This window comes from Gekko japonicus, unplaced genomic scaffold (assembly GCF_001447785.1).
Source record: "Gekko japonicus isolate JY-2015 unplaced genomic scaffold, Gekko_japonicus_V1.1 scaffold742, whole genome shotgun sequence".
NCBI classification, from domain to species: domain Eukaryota; kingdom Metazoa; phylum Chordata; class Lepidosauria; order Squamata; family Gekkonidae; genus Gekko; species Gekko japonicus.
In genome coordinates this window covers 175,686-193,816 of record NW_015175992.1, presented here as the reverse complement: position 1 = coordinate 193,816, position 18,131 = coordinate 175,686, and the positions used below count along the sequence as shown (strand labels likewise).

Genomic DNA, 18,131 nt, shown 5'->3' with positions numbered 1-18,131 from the left:
AAGACTATGTGTGTGGGTAGTCTGGACTATGGGGTGAGGGGTGTAATGTACTCAGCCATGACCACGTGCGCGACCGTTGGGCCATGCGGTCGTGCCTAGCAGCAGAGCTTCGCTCCCCTGAGAACAATAGCCGAGCGGATCCTAGCCCGCACCAATTGGAGGGCCAGGTCCACGGCCGAGAGCCTATGGGACTCTCGGCCACTGTAAATAGCCTATAGAGTAATAGGGGGGGTGTTTAGGTGGTGGGTTTCTGGGCATATATACCGGCCTGCGAGCCGGCAGTCTTTGTCTTGTTCTATCCTAATAAAAGTACTCTGCTGAAATCACTCAACGTTTCTCAGTACTTTTCACAAAGACAGGCAAAGTTTTGCCAAGGACATGGAATGGTCACTGGTCTCTCACTGCTTATTTCAGTTTATAACATTTTAATGTTTCCATATTTTTTTTAGCAGGAATTTCTCAGAGAAAGCTGTCTAGATCAGGACAGGTTTGGCATCACTTTACTTAATGATAAAATGGATCTCAGCTGATATTTTCGAAATACTGAAATTGCTTGTGTTTCCCTTGGAGCTGACTCAAATTGATAGAGGAACAATCACCGGAAATTATCAACTTTATTAAAAATTTTGAGAGGTTGCGAGACATTTGACAAGATCAGGTATTTACATAATTAAACAGGATCAATTTCTTATCCTATGGCGCTATGTTTCACATAAAAGAATTATTTTTAAAAATATTGAGAATTGAGAATAACAAGTTCATTTGCCAGGAGTAACTTATTTAGTTACTATGTTATAGTTTTGATATGGGAGTGATTTCAGCCCCTACATAGGAAAATGCACTGTTTAAATTATTAAAACCATGGACTAGCTATTCCATTTATCCATAATATCTGGAACTCCAAAATGGCCTCTCTTTTAAATATATCTGTTAGGAATGAGTCACATGATGACCATTCTAATATAGCAGGGGCAGAAATGCTGCAATACATCTCTGACATATGTTAAGATCACATCTACCCTGCTCATGACTTAACCCACATTTTGAAGTGTTTTCCAGAGGTTTGTGAACTTTACTATAAGCATTCCAGCCACAGAATACTGGAAATAACCCCTATGGTTGCAGAATTCTAAAGTTTGAATTGGCCCTTACTACTGTTCAGAGTATGAAATTCTATACATTATCCAGTCTAAATTTAACAGTGAAGAATAGGCTATTGTCATGTTACAGTTACTTAATAAAAGTGCTGAAATACAAAAAGAAAAAGAAAAAATAATAGTCTAGACTGAGGTGAGACCCAATCAAGATATTCTACAGCTAGTCATCAGTTTGCATACTGAATGTGAGTATCATTATGAAGGAAGATTATTCAGCCGCAATGAATATTCGTATAGATAAGAGCAGACAATGGAGGATAAGACGCACAGAGATTTGCTATTAATGTTGCAATTATTCACAGGATACTACTAGTAATTTTTTACAGGTAGAAATCTGAGTTTAGTAAAGACAACAAGCTTTTTGCCCATAAAGCCATAGAAACAGGGTTTTATCCAAGCTTTTTTTATATTTGTATAGAAGACAAATTAACCCAGTAAACGTATGAACTAAACTTCCCCTCTAGTGCCTTCAGCAGATCAGCAACATTAAACTATAAATGTTTGTTCTCCCTTTTCTTTGATTGAATATAAATACAGTTCTCATCCAATTATTTAAAATTTTTAAAACAGCCAGAAATGCAGTTAACTAGCTGCGAATCATTCCCAGTGAGATCTGACACCACAAACACTGATGTTGTTACCCACCTTGAGCCCGCTTGCGGGAAGGGCAGGCTATAAATATGAAAAATAAACAAGTAAATAAAAAACAAATATTCTGTCCCCATCATTCATTCTTCTGGGGCAATGGCTTGACTGTGCTTATGAAAAGTATTTCAAAGGCAATTGCATCTGCAACAACTGTATGTACAACAATTAAAAAGAGAGAGAATAGAAAAATAGAATCAGATCGATTCTGCAAAAAGCAGTTGTTGTGCCCTCGGTCTCCCGTTTCCCAGTTTGGTATAGCGGTTAAATGTGCGGACTCTAATCTGGGAGAACCGGGTTTGATTCCCCACTCCTCCACTTGCACCTACTGATGTGACCTTGGGTCATTCACAAGCTCTGGCACAGCTGTCCTTGAAAAGGAGCAGTTTGTGTCAGAGTTCTCTCAGCCCCACCCATCTCACAGGGTGTCTGTTGTGGGGAGGGGAAGGGAAAGGAGTTTGTAAGCCGCTCTGAGACTCCAAGTGAAGGGTGGGGTATAAATCCAATCTCTTTTTCCCCCGGTTGTCCTGCTCAATTTCCCACTATTTGCTGAGCAACCACATTTTGACCCGCATCTCCCCCCCCCCCGATTAAGGATCAAGACAACGCAGGGGAAATCAGGGGGAGATGTGGGTCAAAATGCGGCTGCGCAGCAAATAGTGGGAAACTGAGCAGGACAAGTGGGAAACTGAGCAGTGCAGCTGGGGAAACTGGGAGATCAAGGGCGCAACAACTGCTTTTGCGGAATCAGTCCTAGCTTCTTGCCAGGTAAACCTGAAGGGTCCATTTATCTTAAGTTGTATCTATAGATATTGGACAATATCAATTACCCAACCAGTTTAAACATCACATAAATATAACACTGACAATACTGAATTTATGGCCAATCGTGTAGCATGCAGTACCACCCTATAACTCTTAAAGATACAACCTGTCCTATAATTTTTTGCGATGGTGAGACAGTAATGTCAGTTGCTTCTGGACCTTGCTGCTTCTGCATTCTGGCATACAGAGCTCTAACTTCCACATCATGCTTCATGGCTGAAATCACAGTTCGAAATTTAACAATTAAAGGGCTGTTTCAAACAATTCTTCAATAAACAAATATATAACTAATTTGAAAGTCTTGCCTTGGTATATGGGCAAGATAGTGGGATATTTAGATGAAAAGATTTAGTAAAACACAGGCAAACTTGCTTAGCTCTGATCCTGAATTAATCTAGTACATCTGTATTCTGTCTGGACTGAGACTTCCTTATGATTAAACCCCTTTTAGAACTAAATGTGGGCTTGATAGACTGATGCCAGTCAGTGACATCATTGACCTATGCTGGTGCCAGGGCCTGGACCAAACATACTGAGAACACTGTCATGCCCACAGAGAAGTGGAGATCTTTCCATCCTCTGTAGCACTGACATTCTAGATCTGGGTTAAATCCAGGTACATGGATGCAAGTTCACAGTGATGTCCAAGGACTGGAACTATATTTAGTGAGGTCAGTAGCCCCAACAGGCTGTTGTCTTTTAAGGCAATTATGTTGCTGAAGTTTATAATTACTGGTTCAGCATATGAATTTGTTCATCTCATAATACTTGGTTGTATCAAGCACCTTTCCCCTTCTCTAGCTAAAAATATTAGTTTAGATCCTCTAGATGAAGAGTCAATGGTCAGTACAGTGTTTACTTTTGCTGAAACACTCATTGACTGGTATGAACTTTGTGACCAGATCACCACACCAAGCAGCATGTTGAGAGGTGGGCACTGCAGGTAGTTTTCTTGGCAGTTTCTTGCGGACATTTTGGGTGATTTCCCACTAGCGCTGCTCCGGGCTCACTCTTCCCTTTTGCCCCGATGGTAGGTGTCAATTTCACACAAGCTGCTGCGCGGCCACATTTTGCCTCACAGCTTCGTGCGGTTTTCCCCACATCTACTCAATCCTCAAAAAACAGGATTGAGTAGACGCAGGGAAAATCGCACGAAGCTGTGGGGCAAAATGGTGCCGCACAGCAGCTTGTGTGAAATTGACACCTACCATCGAGGCAAAAGGGAAGAGTGAGCCCGGAGCAGCGCTAGTGGGAAATCACCCTTTGTGAAACAGAGAGGGTAATCTGGGCCTATTCCAGATCATTTCCAAAGTCCAGACAGGCCCTCTTTCCATGTTGTCTGGGGAAAATCTGCTGGACCAGAAGTTTTTTAAAAATCTGCTGCTTAATATTCTACAAACTCCTGGCAGCATAACAGCTGCCCACATTTCCTTTTTCCCATCAGTAAGATAATACTTGGAGGGGCAGGATTTGCATGGGAACAAGTGACATGGCAGCAAGAAGGAGGAAGAACAGAGCCGGGGGAGGGATGTGATTTTGCCAGTTCACCTTTCTCACTGGAGTCCTCTAACCTATTTTTCTTTTCTTCACCAAAATCCTGTAACTCCAGGCATCAGCATTCTGGGAGTAAAAAGGAATTGCTGGAGGAAGAAGGGGAAAGTGGGGGCAATCTATATACGTTGCATTGGCAGTTGAGTGGATACAATGCAGTATCAGTAGTATGCTTTTATATTTACTTGTTTTGATTCCATACTAGATTAAAGAAAAAAGTGTCGTGGAAAATGTACACTTCATATTGATTCTACAAATCCAGCCCGTTTTGTATTTATGCAGTATTCACACACAGTGGCAGGAATTAAATCCTTTTTGGAAACATATGATTTCCTTAATCTCATGAAATTTATACCACCAGGGGGAAAATTATTTGGAAGTCCTGAGATGGAAAAGGAATAATAGCAAGGCTTTCTCTGTGTACAGGAAGTTAGAAAACCCAAGACTGTGAAACAGAAACATACATACAGAGATTTACTATTATGTTTTGGCACAACGCTAGACATCTAAGGGCTGGTTCAGATGTTGCACCAGCCACCTGGAGTCTACCACTCCCCCCCCCGCCCTTCTGTATAATAACTTCATGTGGTTGTCTTAACATGTAGAACGGCTTGCTAACATGTAGACATCTATCATATGCAGCAGTTAGCACACATTGTCAGATATTCTTTTACGTGACTAGGATGATTTGTACATTAATTTTGAATTCCTGTCTAAATGGAATGCTGATACCTTTAACAAATATATATTTTGAAAAACACATTTTGTGGGAGCAGGGAAAATATTAATCAAAGGGCACTGTTATGCTGTTGTAAATTTTTGGATCTCTCTCTTCCACAGGAAACCAGACCTTTGTAGTGGTTTTTGGAGCTTGCTTGTTTATTTACTTACTTAATGTATAGCCTGCCTTTCTCACTGACATTCAAAGCGGATTACAAATGACAGCTAATTATTGATGGGGAAATAGGATAAATGTTCTGTCTCATTTTAATTATCAGGATGATGATCTATGAATAATTTTTTTTGGGGGGGTCCCCTTTGTTTTTCACTTACTTTTAAATTAGGATTTTTTAAAAAATTGAAAAGCATTTATTGTATCTTTAGGACACTACTGATTTAACTAAAGTATCTCTGCTGGAACAGATCATGGGCAACTGAACTGGGTGGTATACTGCAGCAGTGTGGTTTTTCAAAACCTTCCCAGAGGTCTTTACCAGATTAATTCTACTTGGTTGTGAAAGGAAATGGATAATATAACCTTTTAAATCTGATTAGCTATCCAGTAGTCTCAGCATGGTATACGACAGAAGAAAGATGTGGGAAAGGTGGAATATGATATATAACATTTATAAATGAAACAAAACACTGTGAATTGGCCTATGCAGCCCAATGTAATTACTAAAATTACATATACCCTATAACCTCTTCCCCTGACTTCAACGCAGCATGAACATGTACACCACAGGTTTAATTCAGTCTCAATAAATCTTTTACAGTGAATCTTGAGCATTTTGCAGACTTTGGTAGTGAAAGAATATAACATCACCAAGATCACCAAGGCTATTGGCCTTAAGCGCATCGTTTTAAAATATCATTCTCTCTAGAAAACCATGCTTGAGTAACTATTGTAAGAACAGTGCTAGAGGTCCACCCATATACAAAGCATGACTTTCTGCATATTTGGAGTACCAGACGTTCACAGAAAAACATTAATTTGTAAATTTTAAAACAGAAGAAAAAAGTCCAAAACAACCTGATGAAGACTGAGCATGCTCACTGACTTTAAAGTGCCACGTTAGGGTTGCCAGGTCCCCCCTGGCTGCTGGCTGCAGGGTTGCCAGATCTGGGTTGGAGGGATGCTGGAGATTTGGGGATGGAACCTGGGGAGGATGGGGACTTCAGTGGGGTACAATGCCATAGAGTCCAGCCTCCAAAGCAGTCATTTTCTCCAGGGGAACTGATCTCTGCAGTCTGGAGATTAACCATAATTCCAGGGGATTCCCAGGTCCCACCTGGAGGCTGGCATCCCTAGCCAAACTCTCATATTTTTCAAAATCAACCCTACCACAAATGCTCAGTTGTCTTATAGTAATGAAATCTAATGCACCGGTAAGGTTCCTACATACAGATTCCCTTCAAAAGCATTCACAACCAGCCTCTAACAATCCACTACTACTACTAATACTACACCTTCATTTTCCAGGAAATGGAAACAGGTAGCACAAAGGGCTTTGAGGACATTTTGGGTAGCACAAATGGCGCTCAAACTGAAATGGGCCCTGATTTTTAAAATTTGTTTAGAAATGTTTACCTCGGCTTCCTGTAGGTTTTCCAGCCAGTTGGTGGTGGCTGAAGATCTCCTTGGATCACAACATCTCCAGGCAACAGAAATCAGTTCACCTGGAGAAAATGGCCACTCTGGAAGGTAGACTCTATGGCATTGTACCCCAATGAAGTCCCCTCCTTCCCCAAACCTCACCCTCCTAGGTTCCACTCCCAAAATCTCCAGATATTTCCCAACCCAGAGCTGGCAGCTCTAGCTGGCACCCAGCAGGAGATGGCGGGAAAGGATATAGGGAGCACCAGAATTGTGCTTGAAAAGATACAATTTTCAGAGAAAACCAGAAGTGACTTCACATTGCTCTAGGAATCATTGGAAACTCTATGGTAGTCAGGAAGACCTGGCAACTCTGCCTTTCTGGCCAAAGGGATCCAAGCTTGCAAGAAACAATATATAATCACCATAAAATGCACTAGAACTACTACTCAGTTGAAAGACTATTAATGAAAAACAGCCCACATCACTCCAATAGTCAATTATTATCTTAAAATATTAAAATTTATTTCAGAATTGTTTTTAAATCATTTATTCTGCTTGGGTCTATTCTGAATCAGATTGAGGCAAAGTCACCTGTAACTATGCCAACTGGACTTCCAGGAGCAAAACTAACTTCAGTTATACAAAGAAGGGCTAGCATCATCACCATTGCCATTCTGCTTTAGAACTTGCATGCAGTGTATATGCAAAAGCGAAAATATTTATAGGGCTGCCAGGTCCCCCGGGAGGGCGGAGGTTCCCCCGCTAAAAGGGTCCCCAATCCGCCGGTCCAGAAAAGGCCGGCAGGGGAACCCCGCCCCCAAAGTGCCTGGTTCAGGCTGACGTGCCAGGCACAATGATGTCACCCGGAAGCCTTGGCAAGGGGTGGACTTGCTTTTCTGGTAGTCTTAATGACCAATCTGCCCCTGGATATTCGCAAAAGTTTTGCTGAAACTGTGCCAAATTACCTTTTCTGCTCATAAAGGGCTGTCCCGTGGAAACACAAAGCACCATGTCTCTTTCTATTTCATCCCATGAATGCAGTTGGTCACCACTGGGTGTGTACAGTGCCTTTGCAGGCTGTGGCATTTTTAGCTGAGTTGTACAGCTATCAAGTAGCTGAAATTAAAAAAAAAAAACTGGTTTAGTTTTCAGTAGTCCATGTAGGTTTGTGAGTACATATTTCAAGCTAGAAAATACTGACTTCCAGTCTATCAGTCACAAGAGAGAGCACACATCTACTGAGGAAAATGTTACACATACACAATGCATACAACTTAGGGTCGCCAACCTCCAGGTGATCTCCCAGAATTACAACTGATCTCTGAACTACAGAGATCAGTTCCCTTGGAGAAAATGGCTGCTTTGGAGGGTGGATTCTCTTAGGTCCCTCCCTTTCCCAAACCCTGTTCTCCAAAGCCCCCCCCCAACCTTCAGGAATTTCCCAACCCATTGTTGGCAACCCTAAACCCAATCCTGAACTACTTTCTCATGTATCGCCCAATCTTGAATGACTTTCTCTTATTCTAAATGAAGACAAAACAGATTTCACCCCCTTCCCAGAAGTCAAGGACTACATTGTAGCCTAGGCTTGCCAAGTCCCCCCGGGGGGCGGGGAAAACCCCGCCCCAGAGGCCCGTTCCCCACTGCCGGCGGATCGGGCCCCAGGGGAACCCCACCCCCAAAGCACGCGACATGCACATCACCCGGAAGTGACACGACCACGCCGGGCACACTGAGGGCGGGGGCACGGTCATCCGAGGGAAAACTCTATGATTTTCCCTCGGATGGTCGTGGCCCTGCCCCCAGTGTGCCCGGTGTGGTCACGTCACTTCCCCCACTCCAGCACAGCTTCAGACGTGGCAACCCTATTGTAGCCTCCCTTTAGAGACAGTACAATTTTAAAAATTGCATGAGAAGGACAGATATCCAGAAAAAGCACTGGAGATCTCTCTGTCTAATGAGACCTGGGCCCTGTGGGACTTGGCTCAGTTCCACAGGGCCTGCAAGACCAAGATGTTCCACCTGGCATATGGTTGAGGACAGTGATGACCAGTAAGATCTGTTAGCCTCCCTCCCCCCCCTTTCACTGTGCTGGCTGCCCCCAGTTGTCCACCTGTGCTAGATATTCAGGCACCATCTGATTTGATGTAGTAAATGAAGTGTTAGGTTTTAATTTGCAACAAATTGGTTTTAAACTGTAATATGCTGTGTTGCTGTACGTTTAATTGCTGGAACTTGCCCTGAGCTCTGCATATGAGGAATGGAGCATCATATAAATTGAATAAATAAATGTTGGAGCTCTGCTGCAGAAGGGGGGAATCAGTGAAAATTTACCCTCCCCTTTCTGTAAATGAAAATATTAGGCAGGATGTATTTAGATATAGAACTTGGTTTACTAATGCAATCCCAGATCCAAATATGCAGAAACTGGGTTTAAGCTATCCAACAGCAGTTTGGAAAAAAAACTCTTTCTGCTTTATCTTTACCTCTGCCATTGTTTTTCCCCAGGCATGAACTCCTTGCTCAGGTTTATATCCATTCATGTAAGCCCACACCCTTTTGGTTGTAGGCTGATTGTAGAGACTTCTGTGACTTTTTGCAAGTAGTTTAGGAGAAAAAGGATAACTTCTTTTGGACTGGAATGCTTGAATCTCTGAAAGGTGCATCTAAAATTATTCCCAAAATCATGACATTAGGCATTCAGTTACATGCAGCAAAACAGAAATAAACAAACAGATGAAAAAATAATAATTTCACCATGGATTATGTTTGTAATGCCTGAAAATGCAATAAACACAGAAACATTTGTTCATGTAACTAAGCATGATTTATGGCAGTAGTTCTCAAACTTTAGCAACCCAGGGGCCTCTATATAAAAATATTCATGGACACCCAAGCCCTCCTCTCCACCCTAGTATTCAACTGAAAACAATCATTGGTTGTTATTGACTACACATGCAGTGTGGCATCTCTCTTGGGTGAATCCTACATCTATCCAACCACTCTACTGAGAAAAGCTGTCCTTCAACCTTTTCCAACTTAAGTGGCTCTTCTTCCAACAGGATCCTTGGAGGATAGTTTGATGCACAATCTGTCTGTATGGTGAAATCCTTTGCATTGGAAAATAGAATGAAAATCAGTTCAGTTTTAATCCTGAAGTAACTATAATGATGGTCTATCTATATTAAGCCTGCATGTCCTTGGTACCACTCAGCCAATAACAAGTTCTAAGATTAAGCTATTGGATCTTGGCAACCAATGCCTTTTTTACTAGACTCTGGAGTGAGTGTGCATAATGGTGACTCCATGAGCTCCTGGCTGTCTGAGACATAGTTCCTGAGCCTATTCCTAGAAAAGTGAATGGGCTTGTAGCCAATGCCCCGAGGGCGCTAAAGTTCTTTGATTTGTGTGGCTAGCCGATAAACCACACAGTTAAAACAACCATCCAGGGAGTAAAGGTAAAAAAAAAAATCAGTGTGGATGTTCAATGTGTTACAGCCAGGAGCTTGCTTATATACTCTTCTTGCTCCTCCTCACTTTACATCATCACTGACTTCATTTAGAATGTCTTTTCTGCTAAAGGAAATTCATAGTACCTCTTGGGACTATAATATTAGAACCAAAATAAGATCTTTGGGCCTCTCCTTGGAGGAGCTAGCTTTCTCCTCTGAAGTGTATATCTTCCAAACAATCAAACAGGCTGGTAGATATTGAACTTCAAAAACTGCAGCCCCTTCATCCCCCTGTCTGTTCTTCAGCTACATTAAGTCTTAAGAATGTTGTGGGATGTATCCCCCTGTATTTGTATAATCTTGATAGCCCTAGCTATCGAAGAGCGTTTTCTCTTGCTCGAGTAAATGCCTTTCCATCAAAACTACTGTATGGTAGGTTTCAAAATATTCCTAAGCATGAACGGAGATGTGACTGCGGTTCTAACTCTCTTGATTCAATTGATCACATATTGTTAGACTGTTCGTGGCATGCATCTGCTAGGGAAAAATGGTTAAACACTTGGTTGCATGGTAAACATCACCTTTCCAATGAAATAAAATGCCAATTTCTATTGAACGATGTAACAGCAGAGATTACTGTGGCAGTGGCCAATTTTTTAGTGGACGTGATGAGAGTGAAAAATTTGGGAAAGTCCGTTTCATGATTTTATAATTAACCTAGACTTTTAGTTGATTGTGTCATTTTCTGTCTTTTATTTTAATGTTGTATATGCCATTAAAGGTTTATTGATTGATTGAGTTTAGATTCCTTTGTCTGGTCAGTCATCAATCACATATTTGACACACAGGATGTTACTTGGCTGCATCTCAACTCCTACAATGCAGGTGCACTGCTCATTAAGTTGATTGATCTTTTTGTTTACTTCTTTTGGCTTCCTTCCTAGACCCCTTTCACCTTTGAATGAACCCTCAGGCTGAGTTCATTTTCAGTACAAACTTTAGATATTTTCATTACAAAAATGGTCCTTTTACATTAATACATGCATATAAAAGTATAACGATATTCTTAAAGCATTTTATAAACTTATTTTCACTAAAAGGTATACAAAATATGAAAGCATGTATCATTACAATGACATTCTAAAGAATTAAACCTTTTACATGAAGTCTTTTAGTGTTTTAAAGTAGCCTATGACATAAAGCTCTTGTAGATGCACTGAATCTATCAGTTTTTATTTTGGTCCATCAAAATATTTGTAATAATTTTATGAAGTTTCTTTTTGTCTAAATTAAAACTTTTAATTTGTAGAATACATCACCTCATTTTAGCCAGCAGAGGGTCCTCTTTGACAATACAAGTTCTACATTTTAAATTGAACCTTTTAATTGGCTTTCAGGTGTGCATGATTTATTATTTTGTTTTCTTAAACCTTTTGGAACATCTCCCAACTTTTGCTTGTTAGTCCTTCTGACTTAGCTTCTTTAGTTGACCAGCCCATGATTTATGTCTTCCATGTTGGCTGGGGTCCCTACACACCTAGTCAGCCCTTGGCCATTTTCCAACTCTTGCTCTTGTCAACAGTTTATTAGCTTTAAACACATTTCATTATTAGAAAATTAAAACCTTAACTAGTTTTCTTCTTTTTCATTAAACATACAAAAACATTTTATCCATAAGCTTTCATTCTCAGCTATAAACATTCAGAGATATTTATCTTTTTTAACGTTTATAAAAGCACTCTTAAAACTTAAGCTTATATTCCATAAAAATACAATTGAACTTTATTTAAACCAATTAATTTTGACATCCTTTAACTTAGCTTGTGAATCCTTGCCAGGTCAGTTAAAAACATGTTGACCAATTATTTGCTTGATCGTTTGAAGTAAAGGATGGATCATCCATCTAACTTTGGCAATTAATTACTGGTGCCTTTACACCAGTTCAGTTCTGAGTGTCTTAATGATTTCTCTTTAGGCAAGCATCCTTTTTGTCTTTAAAAAGAAAACTTGGTAGCAAAATTAATATTTTAGCTAGCTGCTGTCTTTACAAATATCTTATACCATAATCTTGGTAAATGTTCAGCTTCACACAAAATACAGAGTTCTAAAAACACACACATCAGGAGAGAGAGTTTTTCTCTTACAATATATAGCTTTTCTCTGTTTTACCCCAATTTTAGGCTTTGTTCATTAATTCTTTTGAAGTAGAGAGGTTCCCATAAATCTCCACCTATGATGGGTTCTAATTGGAAATTGGCTAAGCTAACTGGGCAAATCTTGGACTCTGAGAACTCATCTCAATTAAGAAGGCTGATGCAAGAACATCAGTCTTCACTTATGACAGCTGGGATGGTTGTACCAGTTTAGTTCAAAGGATGATATAAAAACACTTGGCCCAATTAAAACATTATTTGCTGTCAATTAAATTTGAATTAAAACAACTTTACTTAGTGGCTAACAGTTGAATTCTCCAGGAGAGTCCCAAAGAATTTATTTTTCCCCAAAGAGTCCTGGAATGCTAGCAATAATCAATAGAAAATCATTTGAACCCTTCAATTGTCCTCTACAGGCTCCTAGTTCACATCAGCCAGATGGGCCTGAGAAGAGATGATCCTCTGTCTTTACAAAGGGTTCATGGACCTCTTTGGAGGAACTGGACTTCAGTTTGAGAAATGCTAATTAGTATATCTGTAAGGGAAATGTCATCAGATGAAAATGAGTCAAAACCTAAAATCAATAGATCCTTTCTTGAATATAGCTACCATAACTAATTCAAACTGGAAAAATGATAGCATTCAAGAACTATTTTAAAAATATGTATTTGGCCATTATTCTGGTGTTTAGCTGTCTGGCTTAGAATTCAAGAACATCAGATGGAGGAGGAGTTAAGAGAAGATGGCTCAGCAGATATGCAAGTGATAGGGTCATTTACCAATCAGTAGTGCTAAAACACAGGCCTTGACTTCTACTGAAACTGCAGTCGCTGACGGGCTGTAGAACTCTCTGTTCAGGAAGTATTTGGGGAAGGGAAATATGGAAGCTAAAATGTTTGGATGAGATGGTGCTCTTATTTCTTCGTTTTGCCATTTAAAAAACCTATTGTGGTTTCCCCTCTAACCTTGCTCTTTAGCACTGGAACTGCAATTGTGATAAGAACTGGATTCAGCTGCTCGTAGTATAGATTTTGTGTTGAAAGTATGTTTCGATTTCATCATTCAAAATACAAGCCCAAGGTGCAGTTTCATACCTCTGTATGTAGGATATTTTCCATGAGCTTCATCTCTTCCTGGGTTTCTTCAGTCCAGCCTCCTTCTATTACCACAGGCTGTAGGGGACTCTTAGTGGGCACCATATTGGCTGGCTGAAATTTTGTTATGCGCCGCCCTAAAATGAGGATGGCCTAGACAGTTATTTTTAATGCATCTTATCTGAAGGTATTTTGGTTTAATTCAATCAAACAAAAAGAGAAAAAGGCCAAATGGACACAGAAAATGTCTTGTATTTCCTGTACTAATAAATGTTCATGTATTCACTGGGAATGGGACTCAAATCATCCCTTGCATAAGTAAAAAGCACTTCCATGTGTGTATGAGGGTGCAGGTGCCACTCCCACCATCACCATATTGTTGGCTGCTCCAGAGACTCTCCAAACACTTAAGAACAATTTTCTTGGAGCTCCAGCAAGCAGGGGGGGAATAGGAAGCCTACAGAACAAACATGGAAAACTATGTACTGATTGTTGGACTTTGACCAATGATCTTGTATTAACTATTGAATGTGCTGCCTGTTGATATATTTCAGGTTTTTTATTTATACCTATAAGCCTAACAAAATCAGTATAGAAAACAAAAAGTTTATATTGAAAAAGTTATCGGTGTAAAATAATCTCTTCAAGTTCATCTATATATATACAAGAAAGTCCCCTCACCTTAAAATCAACGCCATGGCCAAACCGCTGGACCTAGAGACACCAAATTTGGGGAGAGCACTCCTACCATGGGGTAGGTCCTCACTAAGAAGGGTTTTTTAGAAATTTGACCCCTAAGTGGGTAAAAGGGAGTAAAATGTGCTCTACCCATTGATTCCTATGTGGCTGCTAGGCTGCTGCCTCCTTGCACCCCCCACTCTCTGATTGGTCAGCTGCAGAGCTCAGTGTTCTGAGGTAAAAAAAAAACAGTTACACAGGACTGCAGAGAGCTAATGACATTTGAGGAAATCAGGAGTGGCCAACAACCACCTGTGAGGTGAAGCATAGCTGCTGGTCCAGCTTCTCTGATGGCTTCCAACACACTCCACCCACCTCCTACACCTAACAGGTGGTTGTCTGTCAGGTGCAGCCCCACCTCCACAGTGGCCTCTAATACTCCTCCCCCCTCCCCCTCCTACACTGGACAGAAAAAAGTATGTATGTCTCACTTCATTTCTTACACTACAATCTTCTCCATTAGAATTCCTACAACAAATGTCACATTTCAAATTTCACATAATCAGAATTAGAACTGGATTTACGGAACTTAAATACCATACAACGCACGGGTATCAGGCTAGTTATTAATATCCCAAACCCCCCCCCACCTTTCCCAGCTGCAGAAAGAAAGTGCGTTTTCCAACTATAATTCAGTCTAAAATATTTGGGTTACATATTTTCACCTTTAAGACCAATGAAGTTTTATTGAAGGTATAAGCTTTTATGTGCATGCACACTTCTTCAGATAGAATGACATGGAAATTACCAGTCCATACATATAGGTAGAAGATGAGAAGTAAGTTAGCACATAGCATAATGAAGTTTAAGAGATCCAAGGACCAAACAGGAACACGCATAGTTTATACAAGTGGGGACCGACAACAAAATGTTGCATATTATTAATGTCTTTTTCATAGTATAGTTGGTTACTGTTTAGATGGCTTTCTTGCAGAAACTGATTTGCTCGCTTTTTGGATTTTCTCATTTTGGCAGGGCATCCTCTTTTGTGAGGTACTTTTGGCATTGTATTGTTCTGTATGGTATTGATGAATGATTGTTGTTTCTGACAAAAAAGGGAGAGATTCATTCAATTGTTTTTAGTGGTGCCCTCTTAAGGGAGGAGGCAGCTCTGCGACAGCCTTCTGTGAAGGAAAGGGAGTGATAGTTGGAGCCCACTTTTCCCTTTTTCCCTTTGTTTCCCTTTTTTCTTTTTCTTTATTGAACACTGGAAAGAGAGGCATCTAGCCTTGCTCAGTTTCCTTGTACATAGCCAGCCAGCCAACTGAACTTGTCTTCAAAGAGGAGTTTGCCTGGGAATCACAATCACATTGTTTATGTGAGGTGAAATTTCAAAGATTGCTTTAATGGGTACTGAAGGTCTTGAGGTGCTACAGGTGTCCTGTACCACTCTCCTCCTGAGTGCCCTTGCCAAAAGCAGCTGTTTAAATGGCCACTGGTTTATCAATGGATCAGCCTGAGGCACCTTTGCTTGTTCAGTCTCTTGCCTTGCCATGGAGAATTGTGTGTTTGCAGGGCTGCAGTCTTTTTCAGCCTGAGATGGGTCCACATTCACCCACAGCGCCACAGCTTTCTTTGGCAGTTTGTCTGTCCAGGTTGGCAAGGAACATTTTAAAAGGTGGTGTGTACAAACTGACACTGGTTGGAGGAAATCCTGCCTCCTCTCCACTTGCCCCCTATCAGTCACTGTGCCCACCCATCCATTAATGACACGTGAGCTGTCCTTTTATAACTTTCCTCTGGCTTCTAGTCAGAAGAGAAAAACACCATTGGAGATGGGCAAGTGGCAATGAGGATTCCTCCCCAATCCCAGCTCCAGTTCTGCTGTTGGTTCCTCCCCTCCTCCCCCACCCATTATCTCTCTCTCTGTGTCTCTCACACACTCTCAGCCAGTAAGTCTTGAGCTGCTGGAGGGGGAGAAGCAGTTAGAAGCCTTGAATAAAACTTTGTTGGTCTTAAAGGTGCCACTGGACCCAAACTTTGTTCTGCTGCTTCAGACCAACATGGCTACCCACCTGAATATATTTTCTACAAATAACCCAAGTCAGTGAACTGAAGTTAGTTACTTATGTTTAACCAATCTCTACTAAAAAATTATCATATGATGATAAGAAACAATTACATTGCAATTTTCTATGGATTTCTGTAGTAATTAGTGTGGTTTTTATTGTTGTTGTCTAAATCCTTCTCATAGCCATAAGTAAACAGAGTGCCTGGAATGAGCAACAACAGCTTTGAAAGGCATGTTTTAAAATTCAGTTTTCCTTCCCCACACAATGGACAACAGCTTGCATGCTGAGTAACATGTTTTTCTAACTCAATAGATTATCCAGTACAGGTAATGTAATAGTGATGTCGCTGGATCTGCAAACACTGCTTCACAGTTTCTGTGTACTTATAATGACAAACAGACCATTCAAATGAAAGTCTTAATGGTAGATAGATAGATAATTGATGAGCACACACAATAATTTCTTCTAAAAATGTGGTCCAATTTATAGTGTGCTCACATAGGCTTATTTTTTTAAGCTGTGGATGCTCATGGAATTACATTAAAGCTGTGCTAATTTCCTGCCTATCTGCACTTAAAGTTAACCAAGGCCCTGTTCAAACGAGAGCTTTTGGGCCGGGAGAGGGACGGATCGGGGCCGCAGCAAACGGGCGCGATCCCACAGCAACATCTGGGAATCGTGCTGCGCCCGTTCCCAGCCCGTTCCCAATCCGTCCCTCCCGGCCAAACCCCGCAGCAAAAAAGAACCACCTACCTAGGTGGTTCTTTCCGAAAGGCCGCATCACTTCCGGCCATGGGATCGCCGGCGCGTCTTTCCGCTGGCACATCCCCGGCCCCCGTCCGTACTGCATATGCTTGAGCATGCACAGTTCGGCAGCCTCCCCCTCCCAATCGTCCCTTCCTCCCCGGCATCTGATCGTGCCGGGGAGCAACGGCACCGTGGCTCAGGGGATCGTGGGATCCCGCTGCGGCATCTCTTTTTTGGTGCGGCTTTTAAAAGCCGCACTTTGGCCAGTGTTTTCCCTGCCGTGTGGCAGGGACCCAAGATGGCACAAGATTAGATCCAGCAGAAGATTTCTGTTGATGAAATGAGGAAGGATTTCACCAAGTTTGCCCTCCTACCACACCCAGTGACTACCCTTCATTCTGTTCCTGGAGTTCCCCTTTCCCCCAGAAACAGAATTTATGGAGGTATTTTGGGTTGCAACAGGAGAACAAGTAAGGAAGGTGCATTCTGCTGACAGAAATCCCTTCCATCAGTGGACATTTCTGGTCGATCTAGCCAATGTATAAAGTGGAAGTTCAATGCTGGTGTAGGAATCCCCATGCCGTATTAAATTGGGGGGGGGATCATCAGCATTTTAAATGTAATGTATTGAAACAATGGAAGACAAAGTGTATATTTGTATTTAAATTAAAAATAAATATACATAGTTATTTAAGGTAAAGGTAAAGGTTCCCTTGCTCGAAAGCCAGTCGAATCCGACTAGGGTTGCGGTGCTCATCTCTGTTTCCAAGCCGAAGAGCCAGCGTTGTCTGAAGACCTTTCCGTGGTCATGTGGCCGGCATGATTAAAAACACCAAGGTGCACGGAACGCTGTTACCTTCCCACCGAAGTGGTACCTATTTATCTACTTGCAATTTCTTGCTTTCGAACTGCTAGACTGGCAGGAGCTGGAACTAGAGATGGGAGCTCACTCCATCATGCGGCACCCGGGTCTCGAACTGCTGAACTACTGACCTTCAACAGCCTGCAGTTCAGCGTCTTAACCACTTGAGCCACCGCAGCTCCTTACGTAGTTATTTAGCATGTCTTATATTCTAACTAGCAGTAAAGCCCGTTGTGAAAGCAATACAACAGGATCTAGAAAGAGGCTCTGGGGCAGTGCTCTGGCTTTGGGCAAACAGTGTCAATTTGCTGTGGTGACCTCAGCAGAGTATGATGACAGAGTCCACTGTTTTCTCCAGAGGAACTGATCTCTGCTACCTGAAGAGCAGTTGTAATTGTGAGTAATCTGTAGCCCTCACCTGGAGATTGGCAACAATTGTTACCCAGGACAAAATGACTGGTTTGGAGGGTGGAGTCTATGGCATTCTACCTGTCTGAGGTCCCACCCCTCTGCAAACCCCACCCTCTCCAGGCTGCACCCCTCAAATCCCCAGGAATTTGTCAGCATGTAGTTGG

The 18,131-nt window shown here is 41.5% G+C and overlaps 1 protein-coding gene across 1 annotated transcript in view; it reads right to left on the bottom strand.

Moving 5' to 3' along the window:
* Nucleotides 1-2,679: 2,679 nt before the first annotated feature.
* Nucleotides 2,680-18,131, bottom strand: part of DCDC5 (doublecortin domain containing 5) — a 71,511-nt gene continuing 56,059 nt past the window's right edge. Inside the window, exons 18-21 of the mRNA XM_015426371.1 lie at nucleotides 13,198-13,334; nucleotides 8,985-9,164; nucleotides 7,464-7,614; nucleotides 2,680-2,843 (exon numbers count right to left, since the gene is read on the bottom strand). Of these exons, the coding sequence (XP_015281857.1) occupies nucleotides 2,680-2,843; nucleotides 7,464-7,614; nucleotides 8,985-9,164; nucleotides 13,198-13,334 (632 nt within the window). The remainder of the gene's footprint in view (nucleotides 2,844-7,463; nucleotides 7,615-8,984; nucleotides 9,165-13,197; nucleotides 13,335-18,131) is intronic.